General features: G+C 38.0%; 1 protein-coding gene across 1 annotated transcript in view; it reads left to right on the top strand.

Moving 5' to 3' along the window:
* The window catches only part of LOC117181384 (insulin-like growth factor-binding protein complex acid labile subunit), a 57,625-nt gene that overhangs the window by 28,947 nt on the left and 11,455 nt on the right, over positions 1-17,223 (top strand). Inside the window, 1 exon segment of the mRNA XM_033373987.1 lies at positions 5,237-6,482. Within this exon segment, the coding sequence (XP_033229878.1) occupies positions 5,237-6,482 (1,246 nt within the window).

Raw genomic sequence — 17,223 nt, 5'->3', positions numbered from 1 at the left:
TTTCCCTCTGCGTTTCTTTTCAGGTTGGGATTTCGACGGCATTCCTCAGCCTTGTGATATCCCAATTTGTTGCAGTTGTAACACAGTACTTTGCCCTCGTTAGGGCATTTTTCGAAACTGTGTTTGTCGTCTCCACATTCACGGCAGACCACTCGTTTCACCCGAGTCTTCGAGTCTGACGCAAAGTTCGCTTTGGGCTGCTGCTGAGCATACGTTGGGCCAACCTGTAATATTAATCGCTTTAGTTCGGTGTAGTTTAGTTTCTTTCCTCTTGCCATCTCATTTATGCTGTCAGCTGTTCCTATGGAGGGTATCGTATTCTTTACTGATTCATATAGTAAGTTCTTTTTATCGTTATCCGAATATTCTTTTCCGTCAGATTGATTTTCGTACTGTTTTACATAATCTTCAAATCTCGAACAAAATTGGACTATATTTTCTTTGGCCGCATTGAATTTTATGTTAATTAGTCTTCTGTACGTGTCATGCTCAGTCATTCCCGTTTCCGATATTTTAATTTGTTTCAGTTCTTGAATTAATTCGCGTGGGTCGTCATGTTTCGTCGCGAGATGAATGTATTCTTTTCCTAAACGATTCAAAATTATGTCAAGTACCCTATTCTCATCGTCTTGTACTTTTCCGGGATTTGTTTCATTACGTTTTGTTTCGTCGCTGTCAGTGATGTACAAAAGTTTCCGCGTTCTTAATTCAGTGTGCAACATTCTTTCAAATACATCGTATCGCGTATCTTTTGTCAAAAAGTATTTTCTAGTCGTGCCTCCGTCCAAATTCGTCACCTCTACGCTCACTCTACTAGTGTCATTTGTGACTGCTGCTCGTTCGAATTATTCGCCCTTGCAGCACGGATTGTGCTGTTGGCAAGGGGCAGCGCCTCTCTGATGCCGATCTCCCTTGCACCCGGCTGCTCGTCTCCGTCGTTGTTTGTTCTGATGGAACTGATGTGTCCCGATTCGTTCGACTGATCTCTCGTCGTCGGAGCCACGGGTGCTGTGGGTCCTATCATCGCTTCCAGCAGAACCTCCAATTTGCCGCATAGTTTGTTTACCGCTGCGGTGTTCTGCTGCACCGCCTGTCGGCTCTCGCGAGAGCTCTGCAGCAGCTCGTCCATCTGCCGTTTCATGGACGCTCGTTCGTCAGTCTCTCCTTCTTTGCGTATCAGTAATCGTTTCGGCTCCTTCATCCCCTCCAAGCGTCCGATGAGCCACCCAGTCTCGATCGGCGTGAGTAGCTTGTCATCTATAAGTAAACAATCGTATTAATGGAGGAATCGTTGCTACTAGGCAGAGCTACAGTACAACTTGTAGATGCCTGTAACGGGCTTCCATGCCTGTAGTCAGTACAACTTGACTACATTTGTTTCCACCCTAGGACTGTAAGTGTGTAATAGTCACGCACAGCTGTGACATCACACCCACAGAACCCTCCATACGGATGAACTCTCTTCGTTTAGAAAGGACACCCTATGACCGGTCCGTGTCAATATTTCACATCTGTGAAAGTATTGACTCGTACGAGTACTCCTTTGGCTGGGAGCACCCGTGTCGTCTCGTTTCGTTGAACACAATTTCATTTTACATTCTTACCTATTAAGAGAATTTCCCTGTTCGTGAAGTGAATCACGAGTCCCATTTTAGTAGGATTTAGAATCACGTATGCTCCTTCGCCTGGGTGTGCTTTCGTTATTTTCAGCCCTGGGCCTTTTTGCGTACCTCTAAGTTCTTTCCATCAATCGCTCTCCTTCGGTTCCGGTCGAGTCGGATCGGATGGTGGAGACACGAGGAGAGGCGACGATAGACGAGCCAAGCGATAGGATAAATTTTTACATTCGCGTCATTTATGATTAAGAAAGAACTATAAGTCTGAAATTGGACACCACAGTTTTTCAACCGATTTCCACCTTTTTCAAATCGGGTATCAAATCTCAACTCTTCTTATCAAGAATAGTAGAATTTTATATTATTTTTTGCATCTATAATTATTATTAGTCAAATGAGGGATGACTTCTTGCTTACTTTCAATATCTTATAAAAAACAGGGGGTTCTCATAAAGTCTGAAGAGAAGAGACTTACGGTAATTTTTTTAGATATTAGCTGGAACTATTTCATGACATCAAATTTTAGGTCTGGAAGTAAGGGGATTTTTTGGGGATTTTTCAATATTTTAGGGATTTTTCAATATTTTAAGGGTTGAAAACGGGGTGTTCAGGATGAGATAGAGAAATGAAACTTTTTTTAGTATCTTTGGACATCAGATGGAACCATTCTGAATCATAACATTTTAGATCTGGATGTTAGGGGATTTTTTCGATTTTTCAATATTTTAGGGGTTGAAAACGGGCTGTTCCGGATGAGATATGCGAATGAAACTTTTTTTAGTAACTTTGGACATCAGATGGAACCATTCTGAGGCATAACATTTTAGGTATGGATGTCAGGGGATTTTTTGAAATTTTTTTTCGCCTAAACAAAATTCGTTTAAACAAAATTTGGAGAACAAATTTTAAAAAAATGCTTTAAAAGACAATTTTTGAAAAAAATTGTTTAGAAAAAAACGTTTGAAAACAAAATTTCGATTTAAAAAATATTTCTAAAAACAGTACATTTATCTTAAATATAATATATGGACTATATAACAAAAAAATTAATGCTATACTGCCGTGATATTTAAGAAAACAGTATCTACTAAAACACAAAATAATTAAAGAAATTGGTTTAAATCATTCGCGTAGACCGCTCATTTAAAATTACTTGGCAAACTTTTTAATTTTTAACCTGAAAGGTTAAAAATGACAAGTTTGCTTGTCTATATTTGAAAATATAAAAACGTCAAAAATTCTCTTTTTTTATCTCACTAAATATAGAGTGGTTAAGAATGTTCGGCAAGACTCCTAAAAACCACCCTTAATATATCCACACCTTAAATGTTAAAAATGACAAGTTTGATTATCGATATTTGGAAATACAAAAACGTCAAAAATTCTCTTTTTGTATCTCAATAATTATAGAGTGGTTGAGAAAGTTCGGCAAGACCCCTAAAAACCACCCCCACTATACCCACACCTAATAGGTTAAAAATGACAAGTTTTAATGTCGATATTTGAAAATATAAAAACATCAAAAATTCTCTTTTTCTATCTCACTAATTATAGAGTGGGTGAGAAAGTTTGGCAAGACTTGTAAAAACCACCCTTAATATATCCACTCCTAAAATGTTAAAAATGACAAGTTTGATTGTCGATATTTGAAAATATAAAAACGTCAAAAATCCTATTTTTTATCTCACTAATTATAGAGTAAGTGTGAATGTTCGGCAAGACCCCTAAAAACCACTCTTAATATATCCGTACCTAAAATGTTAAACACGACAATTTTCATTGTCGACATTTGAAAATATAAAAACGTCGAAAATCCTCTTTTTTATTTCACTAATTATAGAGTGGGTGAGAGTGTTGGGCAAGACCCCCAAAAACCACCCCTACTATACCCACACCTAAAAGGTTAAAAATGACAAGTTTGATTGTCGATATTTGAAAATATAAAAACATCAAAAATTCTCTTTTTTTACCTCACTAATTATAAAGTGAGTGAGAAAGTTCGGCAAGACCCCTAAAACCCACCCCTACTATACCCACACCTGAAAGGTTAATAATGACAAGTTTGATTGTCGATATTTATAAATATAAAGACGTCAAAAATTCTCTTTTTTTATCTCATTACTTAAAGAATGGGTGAGAATGTTCCTCACAACCCCTAAAAACCACCCTTAATATGTCCTCACCTAAAATATTAAAATTGAAAAGTTTCATTGTCGATATTTGGAAGTACAAAAATGTCAAAAATTCTCTTTTTTTATCTCAATAATTATAGAGTGGTTGAGAAAGTTCTGCAAGACCCCTAAAAACCACCCCTACTATACACACGCCTAAAATGTTAAAAATGACAAGTTTGATTGTCGATATTTAAAAATATAAAAACATCAAAAATTCTCTTTTTTACCTCACTAGTTATAGATGGAGTGAGAAAGTTCGACAAGACCGCTAAAAACCACCCTTAATATACCCACACCTAATAGGTTAAAAATAACAAGTTTGATTGTCGATGTTTGAAAATATAAAAACGTCAAAAATTCTCTTTTTTTATCTCACTAATTATGGAGTGGATGAGAATGTTCGGCAAGACCCCTAAGAACCACCCTTAATATATCCTCACCTAAAATGTTAAAACCGACAACTTTGATGGTCTATATTTGAGGTAAAAGGTAAAAAAAGAGAATTTTTGAAGTTTTTGTATTTTTAAATAACGACAATCAAACTTGTCATTTTAACCTTTCAGGTTTGTATATATTAAGGGTGATTTTTGGGGGTCTTGCCGAACTTTCTCACCTACTCTATAATTAGTCAGATAGAAGAGGAGAATTTTTGAAGTTTTTGTATTTTCAAATATCGACAATTAAATTGGATATTTTTAACATTTTAGGCGTGTGTATAGTAGGGGTGGTTTTTAGGGATCTTGGCGAACTTTCTCAACCACTCTATAATTATTGAAATAAAAAAGAGATTTTTTGACGCTGTCTAAACCTGTTAACTGACATTTTTTCAAAATTGATTGTTTTGTACATTTTTTTCTTATTATTTTTGGTATCTACAGAATAGAATTGCGGTCTAAACCTGTAAACTGCTCATGGCGTCTTATGGAATGTGTGTGTCGAAAGTTATTTCTGGCACTTTAACGTCATCTTCGATGTTGTCGTCTACAATCTGCTGTACAGACGAAGGTGATCGACGATTTTCCTTCGCCATGTAAAATCTCTGAAATGTCAGTTAACATGCTTAGACCGCAAACCTGTCTTTGTAAAGACGACAATTTCAATCGTTTAACCTGATACATACAATTTTAAATTGAAATTCTTAAAATAGTTTGTAAAATGTTAAGGACTTCTTTTTGACGAAATTAGCAATTTTGATTGCCCGAAATGTAAAATTAAAAGTGTTAAATTTGAATTTGAGTTTCATATTGAATTCGGTTGAATTTTTAAATTTAAGTGTACATAAAAATTATGTATCGATAATGAGTGTTACAAATCATAGAACTATTACTATTAAATTAATTATTTTAGTGAAGTTTTATAAAAAAAATATGTTGTATTTTGCTACACTTCTAATAAATTTTGACAATGTGTTATGCGATGAATAATTTAATATTTTGTCCTTTTCAGACGCATGCATTCTGCCTTGGTACATCCAGGCTACTTTTCACTTTCCTATTGGCCACTGCCATTATCGAAGGGCAGGCGAAGGCGACGTTTTGTCCGAGCCTCTGCACCTGTGACGATGATACGTTAGTCGTATCTTGCATTGAAGCGAACCTAGACGTAATTCCAATAGCACTGAATCCTAGTATTCAGCGGATAGTTCTGAAGGACAATAAGATAAAAACAGTCGAAGCCGCAGCATTCCAGTTCTATGGGGACCTCAAGACTGTTGATTTATCGAGCAATCACCTTCTCTCAATTCCAGACGGAAGTTTTGAAGCACAGAAGCAGCTTGTGGAACTGCATCTGAAGCACAATAGACTTTCAGCAATAAACGAGAAAACATTCCAAGGCCTAAAATCGTTGACCGTCTTAAACCTACGTGACAATTATCTGGAAACATTAAAGAATGGATTCTTCAGTTCCCTCTCGAAGCTCGAAGAGCTCGATCTAGGGCAAAATCGAATATCCAACGTTGAGCCTAACGCTTTTCAGAAGTTGGGATCACTTCGAGTGCTCTACTTGGATGACAATCAGCTGAGAATGATTCCTTCGCCGGCTCTTGGCCCACTCAACGCTCTTGCTGAGTTACATATTGGCCTAAACGCGTTCACATCCCTCTTTGTTGATGGCTTCCAAGGTCTAGATCGTCTTACCGTATTAGATATATCCGGAGCCGGATTAGACAATATCGGTGAGAAATCATTTAGAGGTCTAAACACTCTTCGAGTGCTGAAACTCGGAGGCAACAAACTGAGGGAAGTTCCTACAAGACAATTGGGCATTTTGCCTCGATTGGAGCAATTAACATTGGGCCAGAACTTCTTCACCATTTTGAGATCCGGCGCTTTTCAAGGACTGTCTAATTTGAAAACACTCGACATTTCAGGTGCGAAAATACTAACTACTGTACAGAGAGGGGCATTTTCAGATAATGCGAATCTTGAGACCCTTATTCTGAGTAGCAACAAACGTCTCAATGATATGGAGGATGGAGCTCTAGCTGGTCTTCCAAATCTTCGATACCTCATGTTAAGGGACAATGCCTTCACAGGATTCTCTGAATCTTTAGTTGCTTGGAATGAACTTCGCAGGTTGGATCTTGGTGAAAATCCCCTGATTTGCGATTGTGGAATTCTATGGCTAGCTGAAGTTCTTGCTTCGAGGAATTGTTCTCCTGTAATCTGCTCCGAACCTCAAAATATGAAAGGTAGATATGTGTTACATTAATTAATTTTTTAATTTATTTTCACACTATAAAATGTTCAATATAAAATTTTAGAATCTTGTAGAGCATTCAACAGGCAACATTTTTCTTCTTCTATCTTTTTTTCGTAACATGCGTTATTTGACTGAAAATGTTGATTATTGTGTGTTTTTTGAATTTTATAAATGCTATATCTCTATTAATTTTTGATTTTATCAAAAAAAGTCATGAAGATACATTTTTCGTTTTTTTGAATACTATAAATATCCGTGTAGGGAATTTTCGAAATTAAAAAAATAGTAGTGTCAAAAATATTTAAAATGCGCATGAAACTAATAACTTCTTATTATGGATGAGAATGTAATAATTAAATATTTTTTGTGCGATCAGAATTTTAATTTTAGATTTATTTTTAACAAAATTCAAAAAGTTCTTTAGACAATCGTGTAGGACCCCGAAAAAGTTATGTGGTTCTTTTCTTGCCTTTTCCCATATAACGCTTTGTTTGACTTCAAATATCCCTTTTTGTTTGGTTTTTTTTTGGATTTTGAAAATGCAATAGCTTTGTCAATTTTATTATAATATTATCAAAATCCAAGCACAATCCAATTCGACTAGTCTTTCGAAAGTTATCCGATATACAGTTTATTACTTCAAAAGGACAAATTTTTAGCTTGAGAGATCGAATGATGAAAAAACCGGGTTCACCCGAGTAAAAGTTAATAAAAAAACATAAGAATAATAATAAGAACCCTGCCGAAGGTGTTCTCGCGTTGGTGTTGCGGTAGGGCTTGAGCTTTCCTCTCATCACTTTGACGGTAATGTCGGTGGTAGCACTGCTACTGATAGGGCTTCTTATGCCAGACAAGCAGATAACGAAGAGGAGAGGGACAGTGAAGAATATCTAAACCATTAAATAATAATAGAGAGTATTTGTAAGGCTTTGAAACGCTTTTCGCTTCCCGAAGATCGTCGGAGCGCCCCTGTTGCCGGCGCTGGGGCCACAGCATGCGAGGCAGTGGTGATAGTAAGCTGCGACATGGTCAGGCAGATCTCACTGATCAAACAGCTTACCAGCAAGAACATCTGCTACAAACAGTAAGCAGTCGAGCAGCAACTGTGCCTGCTGAGGATGCTTTGGCTAGCGCTAGCTATTTGCAGCCAACCACTTCGACAGAAATACCGTTGGGAGAGTATCAATTGGGATACCACAATGAAAGAGGAATTGGTGCGTCTCTATTACGAAAATGCGAAGTTTGAAACGAAATTGGAAAAAGGATCAATCGACACCTATGCCATCCCTGTCCTCGCGTACTTCTTCGGGTTCATCAAATGGTCTAACACCGACCTTCAAAAGTTGAACAGAATCGTCAACGTAGAAAATACGAAGCACCGAATGCACCACATTAATTAAGTGATTGAAAGGGTAGTTCCACCAATAGGCCGTTGCAGATCACAAAAAAATGTGTAAGACATAAGTTATACATTTCAGAGACTATTTTAAAAGCAAACAAGATGTTGCGCTTTACAGCACTATCTGTAAAGCGGATCTTGACAACACGCCCTTGGATTTGTCCTTAGATGAGGCCTTGAATATCAGGGCTGCAACCATAGAGGAACTAGAAATATAATGGAAACAGAAAGCTAACTACGGTGAGCACCCCAAAACGTTAGGTCAACATGAAGTGGGTAGTGAGGCATCCAATATTTGGCTGAGAAAGGGTGTTCTGTACCCAGAAACGGAACGATCTGTTTTTGGGTTACAGGACAAGGTTGTCAGTACCAGAAATTATCGCAAATACGTGTTACATCAAGACGTGGTTGACTGGTGCCGATTGTGTGGAGGTACCAACAAATTGATCGAGCACATTATTGATGACTGTCGCATAATAGCTCAGAGAGAATATATGCATAGACCTAATGATGTAGCGGGCATTATGCATCAACAACTTGCACAAGCCTAGGACTCCACACAATGAATGCCTTTCTATAGATACATTTCAATTTCCATTTTAGAAAAGGAATATTACATCTTATATTGGAATGTTACTATCCAAACGGATCATAACATCCGTGCTAATCGACGTGACATCGTGATACGAAAAAAAAGGCGGAAGACTACATCATCGACATTGCTTGTCATCTTTACAGAAATTTGCATTTAATCCATACAACCTAGACCTATAAGTATAGCGAGTTAAGGTATGAAGTAAAGACCATATGCAGGAATGTGAAGCATGCATCCATTCATTCCACTGTGATTTCGGCTACAGGCAATGTGCACGCAAGATGCAGTGAACATCTGGCACACTTAGGAGTCAGTAGGGTACTGGAAACAGCTCAGATGGCGATTTTATTAAACACCTGTCGCATTGTAAGAAACTTCCTCGACCATCAGGAAGAAAGCGATTAAAAAACTGTCAAGTGGCAGATGGTGGCTCTAAGAAAGCATCCAGATGTGACTGTTGTCACCTAAAACGCTTGCGGCCGCTGTCGAAGTATAACAGCGGTAAAAGACGAACTCCAAACTTCACAAGGCTCATAATTTTGTACCTAAGACATCATCGCAAGAGATTTCAAACACCGTATTAAATTAACTTATAACATCCTCATCTTATCAGTCACTTGACTTAGTCAATGGCTATGATGAAAAACCGGGTTTATCCAAGTTAAATTAAAAAAAACAAAAATAATAAGAAAGCATCCAGAGGTAATTGTTGTCAGACCCAACGATCGCGGCTGCTGTTTCAGCATAACAGCGGTAAAAGACGAACTATAAACTACACCATGCTCGTAATTTTGTACCTACATCATCATCGCAAGAGATTTGAAACGTGGTATTAAATTAACTTATAACTTCCTCATCTCATCAGTCACTTGACTTACTCTGTGGCTATGATGAAAAACCGGGCTCACTCGAGTACAATTTTGGAAAAGAACAATAATAATAATAATAATATTAAGCAAAAGAGCCTCGATGACGCAGTTGGTGGGACGCTAAGACTTCACGTTGGCGGCCCGGGGTGCAGGTGCACCTGCCAATGTGCAGATTCCTTCGGCATCCTGTTACACCTTTTTTCGAGCCACGTTGTTCGTTTATCTCTCTCGATACAGACTCAAATCTTTGAACAATCCTGTTGTTTAGGACAGCTGTAAAGATTTGATACAGTGTGTTCAAACAAGTTATTGGCCTGCAGTTCTTTGGTTTAGACAATTAAACTTTTCGGTAGCAACATAGTGCGCCCTATCACCAGCCACTGCGAAATAAGCATTTCCGTCTTTAAATATGAGGTCAATATGCGGGCAGATGTAGGTGTATAGAAGTAAACTTGTTTCACCAGCAGTTCTTGATATCATCTGGTCCTGCAGCGGAAAAGTTATTCGTACCCCTGAATGATTTTTTCACCTCTTCAGCAGTGATTGATGGACATTGCTTCTCAAATGATATAAGGTTGCTGCAAAAGTTCTTAAAGCGGATGATATTTTCAGTGTCTTCTTTCAACTTTTCAAGTTTTCTCGATCTTGTATACTTCTCTCCAAAGGTCTCTACCTCGATGTCCTTGGGTGCATTTTTGACAGAAACAGGGAGAACGCTGAAGAGGCGCGATGGGCCTGCAAGCAACTGTTGATTCTCTCTCATTCATCTCTCCCTCTTCTGCATTCTCCTCCTTGCATCAGAAAACATGCGTATTTTTGTCAACATTATGCTGCTTGATTGCCAGCAGCTTTGCTTTGTTCAATATGTGCTTGAAGGTCCTCAGTTCTTGGGCGAACTTTCGAACCCCTTCCGTGAACGGTCTACCAGACGTTATGTAAAAGGCGCGTTACCTTCGGTGAAGAGAGGCCTGAACGATAGAGTAAAGAAGGTATATGAGGAGACGAAAGATAGGGTGTGAGGAAGTCTCGGAGGGTTTCTGGATGCATATGGGGTAGAGGCCAGGGTGTCCGCTTGGTCTAACGCTTTTTTCAATTTTAATCGCGGATATGGAAAGTAAGCTAGCGGCCGGATTTTTAGAAGGAGTTGGAGTAGGAGGAGACAGGATATGGTCACTCGCATATGCAGATGACATAGTGCTGCTTTAAAAGAGCAAAGAGGAAAAGAGGTGGGAGAGATAAGGGATAGGAGTGGAAGTAGAAGGGAAAAGCTGTACAGGCAGTGAAAGAGTTTGCGTACCTGGGCTTCCTGTTTCGGAGGAATGGGGGAGTGGATGGTCATATAAAAGAGGGATTGAGAAGGTCAATTGTGGTGATGAGGCAGGTGTGGGGGCTGGGAAAGAGGTTTTTCGCAGATGATTTTGTAAGGTGAATAAAATTGTTCGATTTGCAAGTAATGAGTGTCTTATTTTATGGAGTGGGGGCGTGGGGGTGGAAGGTAAGTGAGGAGGTAAATAGGATACAGGAAAGGTATGTAAAGTGGACACTGAGGTTAGCGAGGAATACATCGTACTATATTGTCAGGTGGGTGAGAGGAAGAACGAGCCTAGGGATTACAACGGGAAGTCGAGCGTGTAAATGTGAAGAGAAATTTTTGAAAGAGGAGGAAAGTAAGCTAGTTAGGGAGTGTTGTTGGGAAAAGAAGAACATGTGGAGGGGTGGGCACATGGAGGTGGAAAGATAAAGGTATTTAAGAACGAATGGATTCCAGATGGATGAAGTGAGAAGGATGCACGAGGAAGAAAGGAGGGTATATGAGGTGGTTAAGAGAAACGGCATTGAGAGAGAGAGAGAGGAGGAGGAAGCAGGGGAGGAGAGAATAAGAGAGTTAAGGTTTAACGGGAACTATGTGTGGATTATGCCAAAGAAGAGAAACGCAATATTTTCGTGAGAAAGGAGGGAAAGGAAGTCAGGAACTTATAGCGAGGATGCGATGCGGATGCACGGAGGATTATAATAGGTTCTATCTTTCTAGAAAGAAGAGGATGTGCGAATTGTGCGGGAAGGGGGATGCAAAAGCGGAGCACTGATTGGAAGAGCGTGAACAGGTGGAATGGAGTGGGTTAAGCATGTAGGTATTGTTGTATGAAAGTGGGGACAAAGGACAGTAGCATGGGTGAAGGGGGTGTTGATAAGTTGGAGAAGAAGAGAAAGAAGGAGGAATAGAAATGGATAAGGAAATATTACAAATAGGAGAGGAAGTAGGTTTAAGAAAATTTTAAATATTGTAAATAGTAGATAAGTATTAGGTATTAGCCGTGGAGACAGAGGCTCACAATGCGAGGCAAAGCGAGAAAGTAGTGACATACGTGCGAGGCGAGGGTATTCCGGTATCACCGTTCTAGACACCTCGCCCAGGTGCCACTCAGCTTTCAGCACGATTGTCATTCCTTGGCTTGGGGTTTAATTGCCACTTGACCACCCCTGGACAATTTTCCGCGACTGTTCATTAATTATTATCATATTCAGCAGAAACCCTTGGTACAGGGACCCTCTATACGCAACCCGAGGACACGTTCTGTGGCTTCGCCATAGGGCCTTCTGTTTGATTCTAGAGAAATAGAAATATGTGAACAAATCAGTAATAAATTGGTGGGATTCAGATGTAAATTTCAAGTTTGGACTCCTGCTAAAAATTCGGAATAGAAATATAATCAAATATCATAAAAAAAGGATTTAAGCGCTTGAAGAATTCAAAGTAGATTAAAAGGTGGAATCTGACCACCAGGAAACATGAGAGTAGAATGAAAAGGATAAATATATACTCGCAAAGAGTGATTATTCTGAAAGAAATCTAAAAACGCGAGAAATGGTAGATTTAAAAAGAGTATTAAATTCAAGTTATAAATGATCATTGAATGTTATATTTAATGTCATATGATGTTAAGACACCAATAAGGCTCTAGGGCCTAAGATCCGATCACGCTGATACGATAGTTAAGCTTCCAATTTTTGGCGGTGAAATAAAATAAATTTATTCTTAAGTATTGACCTCACAATTGTTAAAAGTGAACGTTACAAAACAAAACTGTAGTATTTGAAGGGCATGGGAGGATATGCTAATACACTGAGAAAAAGCACTTTTAAATCAAAAGTGCTGGTGCTTTTGAATTCCGCATTATTCATGCAATAGTTTATATCAATAAATTTTGCTTTAAGTGAAATAATTCGAGTTTTCGAATACAAAAATACAGTACTATAGGTTAAATGATTGACGATTATTTGAAGCTCAAGCATTTAGATTTTAGAAAAATAAATGTAGATTTATATTAAGTAGATTTTTTATTTAAACTGTGAAACGCACTTTTGAATTAACAAAGTATCTTTTTGATTTGTAGAGAAAATTATATTTGCGCAACAAAGATATTTTCAATTTGATAGTATCTACTGTAGATACATGTTGAGAATGTTTGGGAATACAAAAAATATAAGAATATCGTGGACGAGGAATAGTACATACATAGTCTGATATGTTATGATAGCCAGGCAAAAATATAAAATCAGGCTAATGTGATACATTATTTTCAGCTTGAAATGAATACCGCGAGTATGTGCAACCTAAACCTTTTCCTCCTTTAGGTCCTTGGACAGGTGCTGGAGATTTCGAATATTGCAAATCCTTGGATGTGCTTCCACTATTATATCCAAAAGCTAAAAATCTTCCAATTAGAAATTATTTTTTATCGCTTGTTGAAAAAACACACGAGTCATCATCGTATACGGTTTCTTCCCTCGTTATTGACTCCGTTTCTGGATATAGAGTATTGGAGGATCCTTGAACTACAGGAGACTTTACTCGTTGTAAACTGTCACTGCTCAGTTTTGTGCCATCTTTATTGAAGAGATAATATAATGTAGCTTTCTTTATAATAATATCTGGGACCTGAAGACTATCCAAGACTTTCGCGTATATACTATCCAGAGAAAGATCAAAATTCTCAAAAGTTTTAATTCCTGGTGCCCCACTGGATACTGTGCATAGATCTTCACACACATCTTGACACTCAATTTCCGTAACATTGCTATCTACCTGTTCTTCAAATTGTGCGTTATTACTAATGTCTGTTAATACTGATAAGCATTTTTCCTCTTCATCCACATCAGGCTCAAATAAAAAAGATTCAAGAGAGAATGTAGGTTCAGGAATCTTTGAAAGTGTCATTCTGACACACTTTTATCACGAAAAATGGCAAAGGACGTAGCTTCAGAAATTACTTTTTCAACATCTTCACTGTTTGGTAAAAGAAAAATTTTAGATTCTTCAGATTTAGCCTTTGATGAGCGACGACTAGATGGAAAGGAATATTTTATACCAAGAGTAACTTCCGTCTCAGCTTGAAACTCAATTCGACGTATGCGGTGCCAGAGTTCTAACATTGTGAAATTGACAACAGTTGACAAGGTGGAAGTCATGGATCTTGCACAGCGAAAGAATTGTACACAACTTTGGCTCCTGTAAAACCAAGGCAGAAAAAGAAAATCCTCTTCTGTGTTGCGGAGTGCATTTATGACTTGAATGAGTTCATGGCTATTTATTTCAATGCACATGTAAGTGTTGGTATTCAGAAAATTTTCTTAAAGTAAATAGCCATTATCTCCAAACCATTTTGGCCACAATCGAAGAAAAACTATCCATCGCCAAATAAGAAAAAAAATTTTATGGAGGTAAAGTTTTGTCCATGTAGGAGGAAATGATAACTGCTTTCAAATCGTTATATAAAAATTTTATTATACAAAAAATTGCTAATGAATTATAATTTCACCTTCGAATTCCATTAAAATAAGCTATTATTTAGTAAATATACGCATTATTATTCTATTTCTCACCTTGAATCACAAATTTGCGTGATTTCTGATATTGATGTGCAATTTATAATAATAATTTATTTTAGTTTTAATAACTGTTAATTATACGCGATTTAAATTGCAAATCAACAGCGACCAAAGAGTGTCGCTGCGCCAGGCAAGCGCGATAACTCTATATGCCAAAGTGGGGATCACTGCGCAAAGGCATCAGATAAAAAGCTATACGAATACAATCGGTCCATTTGCATTCCAATGGCAAATAATTAGAGTAGAGATATCACGCCTAGTAGCTGCCATTTAGAACCTCATAAAAGACTTGTAATTGTGTCATCGTGTCTGTACAATTTGCTAATTTAGAATTTAGAACCCTAGCAAGTCTCAACATCTTACCTAGATCTACCAGTTTTCTCAGCTTGCCGAATCCTTCCATAAGATTCTGAAAATCTGTCAGATTTTCACTTGCTTCATTATGTGCTTTATATTCCGGTCCTCCGCTTCTACTCGCTGTGTTCCAAGCCGAAGAGAACCGGAGATAATTTCTCTTTTTTAGGGCTGAAAAGTCCTGCGGTATATTGGACTGGAAACCCCGAGTGATCCTTGGATGGTCATCATTAATACATTTTTTATCGTCTTTCTTGTTTTTCGTCCTCTCTTGAATTTTTACTAGATGCTTGAGATAAGCAGAGGACTTTGATTAATTTGCGGGGTGTTATCCCCCACAGTTCACACGTTTTTGGGCGTTATCAATTTTATTGTCACAGCGAGTAGTTAGGTGATTTTTTTCGTACTTTACACAATTAGGAGTTTACACTATAGAGTGCAGGAGAAGAAGGCCATCTTATTAGTTTGTAGTTTCTTGCGGAACGCCACGAAGTCATCTACCGATTTGCAGTGAATGGTGAGCCTATCGGGAGAGTAGACGATTTTTGCCTTTTTTGTAGTGGTTGTATCAATTATGGTCCCCATGAAATTGTAATAGTTTGAGATTTTGTTAGTAATTACAATAGGTGGTGTTTTGATGCTAACTTCTTCCTTGTCTAAAGTACTTTCAGGATCTTCTGTTTCTTCTTCTACCATATTCTCGTAATCTTTACTCAGGGAATTCAATACTCCAAAGCTAATTGTGGCATAGCGAATTCAGCTTTTAGCGCACTGGACATTTGATGTATATGTAGCGATTCACTTCCGAACTAGAGATTGGCTAGCCAGAATTCGCGCTCAAATTTCTGGAAACGTGGCGAAAGGATTGTCACGTGCTATTATGTAACGTAGATGATTGGTGAGTCGCCAAAAGTAATTATGAAGAGTGGAAAGGTGCTGCCTTTCGAAACATATATTAATAATTGAATTGGAGTAATATCGTTAAACGCGCCAAGTGTTCGCATCAAATTTACAACATTTCTAAAGCGCTTTTAAGCACGCTTGTGCGGAGTAATGTATCTATCTACATAAGGTATATATTAATTAATTCCGGAAAATGTTCTGTTCTTCGTAATTTTTTGTTTTTGAATGAACGGTTACAGAAATCCAAATTTTGTATGTTTTCAGCGTGGTTTTTTTATGTTTAATGACGCAACACTCGAAAATGACGCTTTGTTAGTGAGCTTACAAGCTAGAGGTTTCCTGAAAGTTTAAAGAAACGGCACGAATGTTATAATCTAATGGAATATGCTCAAGAATCCTCGATCTAACTGAATCCTCAGGCTGTGCAGTCATATTTCTCTTCACTGCGGATTTCATGTTCTATTCATCATAAGGGCGACACACCAACAAAGCGATACGTAAAAGCGTTTGATAATCATCCGCATTATTTTTAATTCGCATTTATGAGTTCGCCACTTTATACTCGTTCGATCATTTTATTTATGTCTTTTATACATGTGAATTATAAAATCTTTAATTCATATGATTCGTATCCGGATTGGAGTGATGTGTGTGTTTGTGTGAATATGGAATATAATTTTAAATGTTGTGTTAAAATTTTTAATTGAAAATCGCATTATTTATTTACAATGCAAATATCGTTGATCGTAATGTTTTTGTGTCTCATTTCTTTCTCTAATAACTAACTTGTTCGCTTGTTGCCTTTTCTCTTAATTGAGTCGTTTGTTTTCATAATTGTTCTCTTTATATTTAATTTGATTTTAAAATAATGACAGAATTAATATCAGTCTGTTAGACATGTGTTTTAAACGTTGGTCAAACATATTTAAAAAATTCTAAGTTTGAATTTAAATGAACAATAATAAAAGTTTATTTTTACATGGTGTATGTTGGTATTGGTTTATGGGTACCAGTTCAGGTGCTGCAATCCAGACCACTCTTCCACTTCTTTGGGTTGACGTCTCCATCTGCTGAATCACCAGAAGTATCTCCACCTATGTCGAGACGCGCGCCAAGCGCCTTCGTCTCAGAAAACGCGCGCTACACGCCTTCGCTTTCCTGGGCTTTGAGAGAAGCAAGCCAAATTCTTTCACCTCCCAATATGATTGTAGGATGTATTTCGTACAGCAGAAGTTACAGTTCTTATTGATGGTGCACGGTGGAACTAACTGCTATAATGGCGCATGCGCGATTGATGGGGCGAACGACATAATTGACATTGATAGCGCATGCGCGTGTGATGGGGCGCGCGACATGTGTGCCATTGATGGTGCACTTTCGACAGACTGCTATGAAGGCGCATGCGCGATTGATAGGGGGAGCGACATAATTGTCATTGATGGCGCATGCGCAAGTGATGGGGCGCGCGCGACATGTGTACCATTGAGGTTTGCATGCCCGACCGGTAAGAGCGGAATAATATAATGATTATGAGTAGGTTTGACTGATAAAAAGCAAGACTCGTTGAGGTGAGAGTTGAGGATTCGGATCTTTGGGACTAATACCTGCGAGAGTCATAAGTAATAGACCGTGGGCTCACAACGTAAATGGGAGCGTGATACGGATAAGGCCAATTTTCACATGAGATGTTCGTCTGATGATGAGGAACGTAAAAATGGGT

Source organism: Belonocnema kinseyi, chromosome 10 (assembly GCF_010883055.1).
Source record: "Belonocnema kinseyi isolate 2016_QV_RU_SX_M_011 chromosome 10, B_treatae_v1, whole genome shotgun sequence".
NCBI lineage: Eukaryota > Metazoa > Arthropoda > Insecta > Hymenoptera > Cynipidae > Belonocnema > Belonocnema kinseyi.
Note: the sequence above shows the minus strand (reverse complement) of the source record. Positions and strands in the feature narration are given on the sequence as shown.